The sequence below is a fragment of the Ciconia boyciana genome, chromosome 7 (genome assembly GCF_034638445.1).
Source record: "Ciconia boyciana chromosome 7, ASM3463844v1, whole genome shotgun sequence".
NCBI lineage: Eukaryota > Metazoa > Chordata > Aves > Ciconiiformes > Ciconiidae > Ciconia > Ciconia boyciana.
Window position 1 is genome coordinate 34,588,070 of NC_132940.1, and position 13,685 is coordinate 34,601,754.

At 40.1% G+C, this 13,685-nt stretch overlaps 1 protein-coding gene across 3 annotated transcripts in view; it reads left to right on the forward strand.

The window, feature by feature from the left end:
- PLA2G4A (phospholipase A2 group IVA) overlaps window positions 1-13,685 on the forward strand; it is an 84,924-nt gene that overhangs the window by 54,037 nt on the left and 17,202 nt on the right. For all 3 annotated transcript variants that reach the window (XM_072867514.1, XM_072867513.1, XM_072867515.1), the window contains 3 exons: window positions 6,008-6,144; window positions 10,031-10,253; window positions 11,696-11,810. In XM_072867514.1, the coding sequence (XP_072723615.1) occupies window positions 6,008-6,144; window positions 10,031-10,253; window positions 11,696-11,810 (475 nt within the window). The remainder of the gene's footprint in view (window positions 1-6,007; window positions 6,145-10,030; window positions 10,254-11,695; window positions 11,811-13,685) is intronic.

Consider the following 13,685-nt stretch of genomic DNA (forward strand, 5'->3'; position numbering starts at 1 on the left):
TGGTCATTGTGCATGGTCATTTCCGTGTGACTCTGTTTTCAGTCTGCAGGGGAGTTACACGGCTTGGAGTGTGGAGTCTGCAGAAAGAAACTGAACTCAGTAGTCACATGGTTCCTTTTCTTATAACTAATCCCCTCTATTGGCACCTTAAATTGTGTTTCAGTGGAATTTTTAACTGATTACCAGTTTGATCAGATAGGGGCTTTCTGCACAACTGTGTAATTCTTTTTATGCTTAGCAACAACCAAGAGGTTGTTACTTTATCACCATTGAACAGTGGAAAATTCTAGGTTTTGGAAACTGGGAACCAGGTGGGACCTTTGCTGAAACAGTTGATGATGGTAGCAAGTTAATTTTTAGGATCACAGAATCACAGAATCATACAATATCTCAAGTTGGAAAGGACCCATAAGGCTCACCAAGTCTAACTCCTTGCTCCTTCGCCGGACCACCTAAAACTAAACCGTATGACTAAGAGCATCGTCCAGATGCTCCTTGAACTCTGACAAGTTTGGTGCCATGACCGCTTCCCTGGGGAGCCTGTTCCAGTGACCAACCACCCTCTCAGTGAAGAACCTTTTCCTAATGTCCAGTCTGAACTTCCCCTGATGCAGCTTCATTCCATTTCCACGTGTCCTATCGCTGGTCACTAGAGCGAGGACATCAGCACCTCCCCCTCTGCTGCCCCCCTTGAGGAAGTTATAGACTGCGATGAGGTCACCCCTCAGCCTTCTATTCTCCAAGCTGAACAAGCCAAGTGACCTCAGCCACTCCTTGTAAGTCTTGTCCTTTCACCAACTTGGTTGCCCTCCTCTGGGCACTCTAATAGTTTGATGTCTTTATATTGAGGTGCCCAAAACTGCACACAGTACTTGAGGTGGGACCGCACCAGTGCAGTGTAGAGTGGGACAGTCACCTCCCTCGACCGGCTAGCTATGCTGTGCTTGTTGCACCCCAGGACACGGTCAGCCCTTTTGGCTGCCAGGGCACACTGTTGACTCATATTCAACTTGCCATCAACCGAAACCCTCAGATCTCTTTCTGTGGGACTGCTCTCCAGCCTCTCATCCCCCAGTTTGTATGTATAACCAGGATTACCCCATCCCAGGTTCAGAATCGGCACTTGCTTTTGTTAAATTTCATACCACTGGTGACTGCCCAGCTCTCTAGTCTATCCAGATCTCTCTGTAAGGCCTCTCTACCCTCGAGGGAGTCCACAGGTCCTCCTAGTTTAGTATCATCAGCAAACTTACTTAATGTACATTCAATTCCTGCATCCAGATCATTTATATAAACATTAAAGAGCACTGGCCCTAAACTTGAGCCCTGGGGAACCCCACTGGTGACTGGCCACCAGTCTGATGGAACCCTTTACTATATAACTCTTTGAGCCCAACCTGTCAGCCAGTTGCTCACCCAACATATTATGGACTTGTCTAGCTGTGTGCTGGACGTTTTGTCCAGAAAGATACTGTGAGAGACAGTATCAAAAGCTTTGCTAAAATCCAAAAAACCCACATCTACTGGCTCCCCTTAGTCAACTAGATGGGTGACCTTGTCATAAAAGGAAATTAAGTTAGTTAAGCAGGACTTTACACTTGTGAATGGCTGTTGGCTCTGACCAATGGCTACATTGTATCTCAAGTGTTTTTCAGCAGCTCCCAGAATAAGCTTCTCCATAATTTCACCACGCACTGAAGTGGGACTGACAGGCCTGTAATTACCAGGGTCTTCCTTCTTACCCTTCTTGAAAACTGGGATAACATTTGTCAGCTTCCAGTCGACTGGGACCTCACCAGACTGCCAGGACCATTGAAAAGTAATGGAGAGAGGTCCAGCAATAACATCAGCCAGCTCTTTCAGTACCCTGGGATGAATCCCATTGGGCCCTATAGATGTATGTGCATCCAGCTGGAGCAGCAAGTCTCGAATGAGTTCAGAATTGGGAATTTATCAGCCCCCCAGTCATGGTCTTCCAGCACAGGGCTCTGGCAGTTCCAGGGCCCATCATCAGTGTTAAAGACAGAGGCGGAGAAGGCATTAAACATCTCTGCTTTGTCTACGTCCCTATTTGTGAGGTGACCGACCTCATCAAGTAACAGACCAATGTTACCTCCAATCCTCCTTTTGTTGTTAGAAAAAACCTTTTTGTTGTCCTTCAGAATGGTGGCCAGCTTGAACTCTAATCGAGCTTTGGCCGCACAAATTTTCTCCGTAGAGTGGTGAACAGCATCTCTGTAGTCCTCCCATGTTGCCTGTCCTTGCTTCCAATGTCTGTAAGCTTTCCTTTTCTGCCTAAGTTCTAGAAGATCCCCACTCAGCCAAGCCAGCCTTCTGCCCTGCTTGCTTGAGTTCCCACACTTTGGAATTGCCTGTGCTCTGAAGAGATAGCTCTTAAAAAGTGACCAGCATTCATGGACCTCAATACCTTCAAAAGCAGATTCCCAGGGGACCTTACTAACTAGCTCCGTCAGCAGTCCGAAGTCTGCTTTCCCGAAATCCAGGGTCGAGGTTTTGCTGGCAGTTTTTCTCCTATCACTATTTTATTTTATTTTGTCATCTTTCTAGATACTTGGAGAAACTGTGCAATGGAAGGGAACAGCTTTGAAGTCAGGGCTGAGAAGGCTGGGAAATAAGAAGGAAAGAAGTATAAAATAAAACCCCTGTAGATGCATTTTCAATATGGTGTCACTTGTAACTGGCTCTGCTTTTTGCTCACTTTGCTATCTCTTGGTAGCTGAGTAGGTGTACAGATACACATAAATTCTCCTTACCTCTCCTGTAGTTTTTGCAAGGTAGTTGTAAATTTGAGACTGTCTTCATGCTATGTAGTAATATCAGATGTTTTTATTATAAAATGTGTTTTTAAACTCCTAGCTAAAATATTATTTGTCTCTCTTCTGTTTCTGATTAGTAACTTTTACTGCTTTTGGCTCCGTCAGAAAGATATCATTTGGATTAAAGCTGGTGTTTGGATAGCTTTAAAAATTTCTGTGGTTTTGTAATGAAATAGTTTATTTAATAACTAAATTTAGTATCTTCTCTATTTTGGATTATGGATAAGAAGGGCAGACATTCTAAAGAAATTCAGAGTATATTTTTATTTAGAAATCTTGCTACAAGTGGTGAATTCTTCAAATAGATTCTAATTCTTCATAAAGCAGGCAATTAGACTCCTAAGTAACAGGGCATTGTGGGGGCAAGAACTTGCTAATGCGGAGACCTGACGTGGTTTATTCACTCAATTTGTAGACTTATTGGTTGAGTTTTAAGATCTGAAACAGTGCCGTAAATCTGTGCGAGTGAACTGAACTTGAAATTCTATACATTATGTCAGTAGACAGGAAGCTAAGGAGGGTCATAATGATAGTATTTGACTTTCACTATATGTATATATATATTTTACTATTTGACCTGAAGAATCAGAAAAATCAGGCATTACCTTTCTGTGCCTGTAAGGAACCTAAAATGGAGGATTCTGCGCAGTGATAATATTGTGCCGTATTAGCAATTAGTATTGTATAAATATTAGTATTGAATAAATAGTATGATATAACAGAGTCGTATTAGTATTGAATTAGTACTGAATAAAAAGTACGATATAACAGAGTCGTAGAAATACTATTTGGAAGGGACCTCTGGAGGTCAGCTAGTTGCAGTCGTCTCTGAAAGGAGCACTGTTGCCAACACTCAGTTTACTGCCAACAGAGAAAATTGGGGGGATTCTGGCTAGCAAGTCCCAGAACAATCCAGAGTTTAGTGAATTCCAGAGTCCTGACTTTGATGCTCACTTCCCAACCTTGGTCTGATTCTGAACTCAGTACTTTGTGAGGACTGCAACCCAGGCAGCTCCTGGTGGCCGCATTTGCCTCTGGTTCTTTACTATTTGTGAGCAGCAGGTGAGGTACAGCATTAGTCAGCCCCTCCAGCATTTGCATTAGGAAATTGTCACCAAGGCAGTCTACAAAATTCCTGGATGGCTTGCATAATGCTGACCTTTCAGCAGGGGATTAAAATCCCCTGTGAGGACCACAGCCAGATCAGGAGACTTCTGGTTTCCAGAGAAAGCCTTACCCACTTCATCCCGTTGGTTAACAGTCTGAATCTGACTACCACAACATCCCTAGTGTTACTTTCTTTCTGATCATGACCCAGAACCTCCCAAAAGAGATGTGTCTGGTTGCATCCTGATGTTCTGTGTAATCAAGGAGCTGCTTTCTTGTAGAGCACAGCCCCCTTGCACCCTTTTTTTCTCGCCTATCTTCCCAGCCTCCACCCAGGCATGTGTGCTGTCCCACCGAGTCTATGACATTCTGGTTGTGTTATAGACCGGTGACTGCACTTGAGCTTCCATTTTTTCTTGTTTGATGTCTCTGTGCATCAATATAGAGACATTTGAGGTAAGCCTCTGAACACTTCCTTCTGAGCAGGAACATGCAGGTCTCACTACTAGCTTTCTCCCATGCATTCTTACTGCATTTGCAACATTTGCACCCTTTGCTCACTTAGGTCCCCATCATTGAAGTTAGCCTAAAATCTTCCTCATTAAATTAGCAAGTCTGTTCATGAAGGTGTTCCTCATTCTGTTGGTCAAGTGGATTCTTTATTTTCCCATGGACCATCTTCATCAGCAAGCAAGGCTTCATGGTCAAGAAGCCAAGAGTCTCACTAGTGACACCACCTGAGCTTAATAGCATCTGCTTGAGCCATTCTTCCTCCAGGCTGGAAAAATGAAGTCCACAGGCCACAGCCTTGGGTGCCTGTGCCCCTCATTCTTGCTTCAAGAGGGGACAAAGCACCTGTCATCTGCTCAGGGTCTCACCTGCTTGTATCACTGTTGCCCACATGGATGAGCAGTGAGGACTAGCATCTGGAAGGCCAGGTGAGACTCAGCCATTTCTCCATGCCATAATGGATCTGGAGTCTGGGAAAGCAGCAAACCTCCCTAAACAATCAGTCTGGCTGGCAAGTTGGCCTGTGTCCCACAGAAGAGGGAGTCGTCAGCTACTGTCACTTGTCACTTTCTTATCCAGTAATGGATAATTTCTTATTAAGTATTTATTTCTTATTAAGTATTTATTCTTTTTAAGTATTAATTTCTTATTTTCTTCTAAAGTAATTTCTTATCCTGTGATGTCTGGTCCAAAATCCTCCCTGACAGCATTTGTTCCTTCTCTGTCACCAGGGCTCTGAACCGAGGCGAAGAGCTGCAGGTGGAAGGGGAGACTTCTTGCTGCCAGAAGTAGCAAGCTTGCAGTTCCCCCTCTCCTGGGAATTCATGCTTTCTTCCTGCCTTTGTGTTGCTTCAGTCATACCTTCCTTCTTGCCTGCACAGGAGCTAGGCATGTTTAGCTTCCCTTTATATCCCTGTGTGCCAGGTGCTTTGTTACATGCCATCTGTTTGCACCTACTGGTTGCTAATGGTCCCTAGGTACAAGATAAATAGGAAGCTGGAAGGAAGTCTGCTCTGCCCCTCTGCGAGATTTCCACCTTGACAGACGGAAACCTCTCATGCTGCTGGCTGGTTCCTGGCTTCCCGTGCTCATGATTGGCAGCGCTCTCCTCCCATGCTGCAGTCCAAAAGTAGTTCTGCCATCCAGCTCTTTGTGAAGCAGAAGGCACTGAGTAAATGGCATACAGATATTGTACATCACTCTTGGGCCCAGAGAACCTAAAAGGGACAGGTAACTTCATGGATGGGATTACGGTACTGTTTCATTCTATGTACAGTGTTTAAAAGTCATATCTCAAAGTGCTTTATTAAAGTATTTTGCCGTTCTCTTACACATGTACCACTAAGACTGCAGAATACCTTCTTTTTGGCTTGTTAGAACTTTTGTGCACAGATTTGGAAAAGCACAGGTTTCTTCTCTGCTGTGAGGATCTCTGGATGGTGACCTATTAATTGCACAAGGCTGGTATGTTTGGCTAGTGATTGATGAATAACGTTTATTTACTACTCTCTCAGAATTGATGTGGTGATATGCTGCTCTTCTCATCTATGCAGGTACCAGTGATAGCGATACTGGGTTCAGGTGGTGGATTTCGTGCCATGGTAGGGTTTGCTGGAGTCATGAAAGCACTTTATGAATCAGGAATTTTAGACTGTGCGACTTACATTGCTGGTCTCTCAGGATCCACGTGGTAAGGGATTTTTCTTTTGTTTTTCTTCAGTTTTTCTTCAGGAAGTTCAAGAATGGATTTTCATAAGAGTTGACTTACTTCTAAGGTTATAATTTACAGCAAATTTTATGCATACATTATCAGTATGGAAAAGACATACAGGATCAACTGTCTTGCAGCATAGCAGGTCAGCGGAGAAAGTATGCTGGTGTAGGTGTTTCAGACAACCAAAAAATTGATAACAAAAAAATTAAGAATTCAAGCTGTTGGTATAAATCCAACATATTTTTTGTGTTGCTTTATTTTCCTGATGAAATGGATAAAAAAAATTAATTGCGATTTGAAGATGATGACTCATTCAGCCCAAAATGGATTATATCCTTTTGGGGCACTTTTCAGGGATTCTCAAAATCACTGAAAGATCTTTCGCTCCATTTTAGACTGAGTAGTCCCCTTCCTAGTGGATTTACTGGGGATGTCTAGGACCTTTTCACTGATTCTTTCTTAGCATAAGGAGATTTGAGCAGATGTATTTCAGCTTGTAGGAAAGAATACCAACTGACTGCCATGCTGTAGAGCATGCTGCTATGGATTGTCTTGTATCACTCCTATTGTCACTGTTTAATTTAGAAGTTACATTGTTTTTTAAAATAGTTTGTTAGTCAGATGGGAGAAAAGATCTTCCAAGATGTTTCAATTAGAATGCCCTAATCAGGTATTTATGATGTCCTCCTGTCTGACTCAATGAATTCTTCACCCCATTAACAGGAACAACATCACCAGGAGAAAATCAGAGTGACTTCACTGTGTGAAAGGCACTCTCTGGACATTATGAGCTCAGGGCTTTGGAGGCAGCAGAATGCTTTGAGCCCCAGTATTATGTCTGCCTCAACCACTCTTCTGAATGACAGGGTTTCTCTTCTCCCTGCCCAATGCTATTAACCTGCAGCCTTTTGTCATCTTGGCTTTTATGAAAATTGTCCCAAATTACACTTATTACAAATGTTGAAACTATTTGTTTTGACGTTTCTTAAATGAAATGTTGTAACATATTTAAAAACTGTGATTTTCGTCAGCCAAAGCCATCTGACAAATTCAATCCAAATTTCTTAACTGTTTGGACTCCTTAACACTACATTTTTTCATTAAGTGACAAATTGCAGGCTTCTTTTTGTCTAACTTTAAAACTTGGTTTTAATGTAAATGGATCAGGTTGCAGTAGAGGATGTTACACCTTAAGAAAATTTTGAACTTTTCAAGGGAGTATCCCAAATGTCACAAAATAAGATTTTACCATAACCAGGTTTTTTTATGTACCAGTTTGAATAGTGGCGCTGCATCTGAATCCAGTTTAGGGCCACCTAGTACAAGAAAGGTGTTGACAAACTGAATTAATTCCATCAGAGTACCACCTAGGCAATTAGGGGACTGGAGCACAGAAGAAAGTGAAGCAGCTGGATTTGTTTAGCCTTGAAGAATAGGCAAAGGTAGTGGTAAGGGGAGATCTTACCGTTATCTTCAGCTACCTAATGGGTAGCTGTCAAGAAAACAGACTCTTTTTGGAGATGCACAGAGAAAGGGCAAGGGGTAATGGCCATAAGTTACAGCAAGATAAATTTGATTAGCTATTAGGAAAATTATTTTGCAGTGAGAGTGGTCAAGCACTGGGATGTATTGCCGTATCCTTACTTGACTGGGCTTTGTTAGGTGTCATCCTCTTTCTCTCTGACTCAGTGAATACTTCATGTGAAAGTAGAACTTCACTGAACAAAGCCCTGAGCAACCTGATGTGACTTTTAAGTTGGCTCTGCATTGAGCAGGAGGTGGGAATAGAGACCTCGAGGTTCCTTCCAGTCTAAATTACAAGATTATGTGAATATCTCATTTCTTTGAGAGTAAGGGAAAAAGACTTTTGTTGGAATAGTTAAATATAAATGAGCAGGGAATCTGCCTGGGATGAGTTTTATCCCCTGGTTTAACTCTAAAGAAGCACATGAATTTTGGTTCCCCATGTTCTAAGGAAATACTCTAACTCCAAAGTTGTTAACTCTTTTGAAATAGATAATGATATGTTCTATTCCTTGTGTGGTTTTTTTTCAATTATTTTTCACTTGTGTGAAGCTTCCTTCCCCCCTCTCAGACTAGATAGAAAGCTTGCAGAATGCCATAAGTTTTTGAAATGCCGAAAGTGTCTATGAACTAGAGTAAGTTTCTCATTCAGATTGAACTATAAAAGATTGGCATCCCTGGAACCTGGGTTTTCTATCAGTAGTGGTTGTGGGAGGCAGATTTATCACTGTCTATTGAGACACCTGGATGTACTTTTGTCAAATTGCAAAAAGTGGAAGGTATCATTTGGCTGGATGAAGAGCGATTGAATAGTGCAACGCAGTGTGAAAAATTTTCACTGTGTTTCTAGGGAATGGTATGTAGTTCATGTTCTGAAAATACGTCAGTCAGCTGACCATGAGGTCCTTTTTTGGGAAAACCCAGGTGCGAATGCATAGTTGATCTAATGTAAACCTATAAAATCTGTGTTAAAATAGCAAGATTATCTGAACTAATTCAGTCAGGAACATATGTTGGAAACAGTTGTATTGAAACAAATTTTCTTTTACTGTCTTGGTGATGTCACCTATTCAGACTGTCCTTGCTTGATGAATAAGTAAATTTACACGTTGGCACTCCCTTTCTTTTCTTTTTTTCTGTGCAGTCTATTACTTGGGAATAATGCTCTTCCCCCCCCCCCCCCCCCCCCCGAATGGTGGAGAATTCCTTTCCTGCAGGTAGAGGCAGGTTTTTGCTTGTTCACTCAGATGCATGCCTAACCTTGGAGCAATGCATTTACCTCCCTGATTGTTTCTGTCATCTTGCTTCGACCTTGTAGTGAATTCTTTATCCTGCATTTTCCTTTCTCTGCTCACATTGAAGCTTGCTGCTATGTTTGTTCCACCCACGAGCTGACATGCATACTAAGCTTTAGAGACTGCACAAGGACTAATGAATCAAGTTTTTACATCATGCATGTGACAGGGTTCATCATGCTGTCAAGTAAATTGCCGGGCAGTGATCTCAGGGCCAAGCTTACACAGTGTATATCTCACTGCTGTGCAGAATTATGCCTGCAGTATGGCATGTATACCTGAGCCAGCTAGTTGAATAAATAGTAGTGAAATGAACGTCTAGTAGATTAGGATGGTCTATCTTGAGTCTTCACCCATAGTGTTACTTAAGCCAACCAAGTGCAAACCACAGTTGTTTGCATGTGTGTCTAAACTTTGTTTTGAGTAAACAAAACTTCAGTTTCCGGAGTTACTCAGTGACAAAATCAAGATTTGTCTGATAGGCCTCTTCTGAATTCTCAGACTCAATTAAATCTCTGCATGGGATGTAGTTATTGTGCTTCATCTTATTATGAAAACATCTAGATCCTGGAAAGCATGCCATATACTAATATATGTTAGGAATTTTTTAATAGTAATAATGAACTGGAGAGTGACAGAGAGAGGTACATCTTAGAGTGAAAGAGCTGCATGTGTATACTTATAGGACCTCCAGTCCGCCAAATTTAGATATGCTGTGACAACTTGAGAAGCTGTTTTTTCAGCTTATGATGATTCTGTTCATCGTCCCTTAAACAGATAAGCGAGGAACACTTCAATCTTTTACATCAGACACATTATGGAAATGTATGTTGAGTTTTTGATTGTATGCTTACATTTAGAACAAATTGTTTAGCTTTCTATGCCTTGAGAAAAAACAAATGACAATTTACTTTATAAATGGTGAGTAAATTAATCTGTTTTTATCAGTAATTGTATCAAATTATTTATGAGCTTATTGTATGTTTCAGGCAGCTGACATTGAAACAGGCTTTGATACTTACAGAACCTATTCTCCACTGCAGGTACATGTCAACTTTGTATTCACACCCGGATTTTCCAGAAAGAGGACCAAAGGAGATTAATCAAGAATTGATGAACTCTGTGAGTCACAACCCACTTCTGCTGCTCACTCCTCAGAAAGTCAAACGCTACATTGAAGCACTGTGGAATAAGAAAAGCTCAGGCCAGCCTGTCACCTTCACAGATATCTTTGGAATGCTAATAGGTGAAACACTTATCCATAATGTGAGTTCTTTTTTTTATGATTCTTAGAATTGTGAAACTATTTCATAATAACCACTGTTACTGTTTTTTTGAAATGACCTTGGTAACATTTAACAAAGCATGTTTAGCAACAGGAATATTTAAAGTTATAGCTGAACAGATACTGGATAAGAAACTTACAAAACGCTTTCTTTGCTCTGGGACGTGCTTCTGAATGGTACTCATTTCTTTAAGAGCTAGGAAAACGTCATGCATTCATGTGCAACAGAAATGAACTCAACTGCTGGGTACTTGCAGGAAGCTCTTCACGTTGTGTATCATCTGTTAAAATTACTGCTCAAGCAATTTCAACAAAAAAATTACAAAATGGTGTAACCTCTTTACGCACATTTTGCTATAAGAAAAGCAGCGTTTCCTTAACAAAATACTAATTTCAAGGTGAAAGATCCATATCTCTATTTATTATTACTTGTTTTTCTGGAAAAAGAGACAATAGGAAGGCTTCATACTGTTGTATTTTATTATTGACAAATCCTAATTGACTGAATCGGGCACACAGACTTCAAGTTCAAATGAGTCAGGTGAGCAGAATTTGGATTTGATCTTATCGTAAGATTGAAATGTGTTAATAGATTCACAGACTTGTTTTATACATTTGTATCTTTCATGAGTATACATTGCCATTAGGTTTTAAACACTCTAAAATACTGAAAAACAGGCAACACAGCTTTTAGTAACTGTGATATATAGGGTGAGTTTCTGACGATGAAGGGATGTTAATGATCGTGTGAGGTTGGTTAGAAGTCCCTGTTTACTAAGGAGTTAAACAAATGCACAGATGTTTAGCTTAAATCTGAACCTGACACAATCAGCAAAAAATGGAAATAAGGCTCTTGGTTATTCACAGATAACACATCTTAGTACTATTATGTCATAATGACTTTCAGTCTTTCTTGATTGCAGACTCCAGAATATTTTCTGGGGGAGATGCAGATCCTTGGGTAGCAAATGTAAGCCTCTTAATAGTCCATTTGCTTTTCTTAGTTATCTTTGCTGACTCTTCAGAAACAGCACAGATTGAAAAACATTACATCATCATTAATGGCGGTTCTGCCTAAGAGGTTTTTCCTTGTTTTCATCTTTTACAGTAGCAGAGGGAAAGAACTTGCTTTGTCCAGCAATACTGTTTTCTTTTTGTCCATGTTATTTTGTATTCTATAACACATGCTTATTTCGTCTTCCTATCATGTCTTTTCCCATGCCTGCCTTCCTGAATTGTGCATTTAAAAGGTATTCAAGCAGATTACTTCCTTTTACAAGTTCTTCTGTTCTGTTTTTCTTGGAAGTAACTGAGTTTGTCCACTTGCCTTCTCTTTGAGGATTTCAGAGAAATGAGTAGTCTCCCAAATATCAGCAGGCCTTTATAGGATCCGTTTGGACATAATGTCTTTCTTTTCATGCAGAGAATGGACACTACTTTGAGCAACATGAAAGAGAAAATCAATAATGCACAGTGTGCTCTCCCACTCTTTACATGTCTCCATGTCAAACCAGATGTCTCAGAGCTGATGTTTGCAGGTATGTTTTCAATCTGTATACTGAGTCACTTGTGAAAAGGAGAGAAGTGCGTGGCTGAAAAAAAGCCTATTTTTTAAATACTTCTGAGAATAATTGCATCCTGCAAGTTGGTACACGTTGAAATTATTAGTCTTATGGCAAGGATTAGGAAAGAATTTGCCATGATACGAAACATTCTTCGGGGCTTAACAAAATTCACGTTGTTATGAACTGAGTACAGGGAAATTTTAATTTATAAAAAGAATAGGAAGTTGTGATGTTGAAGGATATACCAAACAGGCACATCATAAGGACAGTTCTGATGGGTTTTAAAAGCTGATGGGGAAGTGGGCACATTTGTTCAGCAGCTTCTGGGAATCTGACAGTAGAGTCTGATAACAAGAAGTTACTCAGGGGTAAGTGATCACGTACTTAGGTAGGTGGATACTTATTCAATTGGTGCAGTATTTGCACTAAGGTCACAGGGTTGTGGAGAACAGGCATCAAATGGACACATTCCTCATGGCATGCCATGGAACTGAGCCTTTTCTTAGCTTTTAAAATGTATCTTTTCCTGCCCATGGAAAGACAGACTGTATTTTAGGTCAACGGCCTTTTATTTCTCTATCATTCTTGGGTTTGGAGACTTATTCTTAGACCATTTTGTAAACATTAATTTTTATTTTTTTATGTGAAAATAAGTCTAACAGCCTCTTTAGGTTTAAAACAGCAATAACAGCCTCTTTAGGTTTCTGTGAAATGTTAAGTGGTGGCCAAGCTTTGTTCTCTATATGTTACAAAAAAATTATTTCCTACCAATTGAAGAGAATATTGCTTATCCATGAAGTAGCTAAGTACATTGCAGGAGTCAAGACAGAAAGAAAGCTGGTGTTTCTCCAACAGCAGAAAGCTGCTTAACATTAGTATATCAAACAGGTAAAGGGAAATGTCTTCAGTCATACAGGATTATTCCTCTTTCTAAGAAGAGTGAAATTAGAATTGAACAAACAAATTAGATATACTCCCTCTTTTTTACTTCTTGCACAGTGTAAAGTACTGTTGGTAACACAAAAGGGGCTTTTGCTTTTATTTATTCCATAGGTTTTAATCCCATCTAGTAGCCTCAATTGAGAGTGGGTCCAATTGTGCTAGATGCTGTACAAAGAAAAGGGTATGTATATCTATATAGTTATATATAAAACTGAGAAGGGAAACACCAAGTGGCTTGCCCAGGGTTTATAAGTAAGACATTGTATCCACATTTCCTAAAAAGATTATTTGGAAAAGTTGCTGTCAAAACTTTGTTTGTAATGGAAAACGAGGTTGTAAATTAGGTTAAATTTTTCATGGGAGAATGTCTGCTTTCCTCCTTAGGAAACTGAAACCTTTTTGTTTGAAAATAAAAATATTTTGTTTTTTTGATGAGCTTCTGTTTTCTGAGACATCTTATTTGTGTTACTTATTTACCATTTTAACAACAAAATTATCTTTAGTTAATAATGGACTTCTCTAAGCAAGACCAGAAGCACCTGAAGGCTGGTCTAATTTCTCTAGCCTTACCAATTGGTCTAAAAAAGGTATTGCCTCTGCCAATGGATCTTATTTTGCTTTTTTGAGGCTATCATCTATATTATTATATAGGATGCTAGATCTTGATCATTTCTATTGTAAGCTTTTTTTCTCCTTTTAGAACTGAACAGCTATTCTTGATGTGAAATGTATAGTTGAACAGAAATATTTACACTTTCTTATTTACTAGATTATAGATGTAGGTGAGATCGTTCATGTTGTTTCAAGTTGAAATGCATTAATTATATCAGATAACATTCCTTCCAGGAGCGATGGTGCAAGATTTCATGCAGCTGCTAATAGCTTTCATGCCCCAGGCTCTGCATG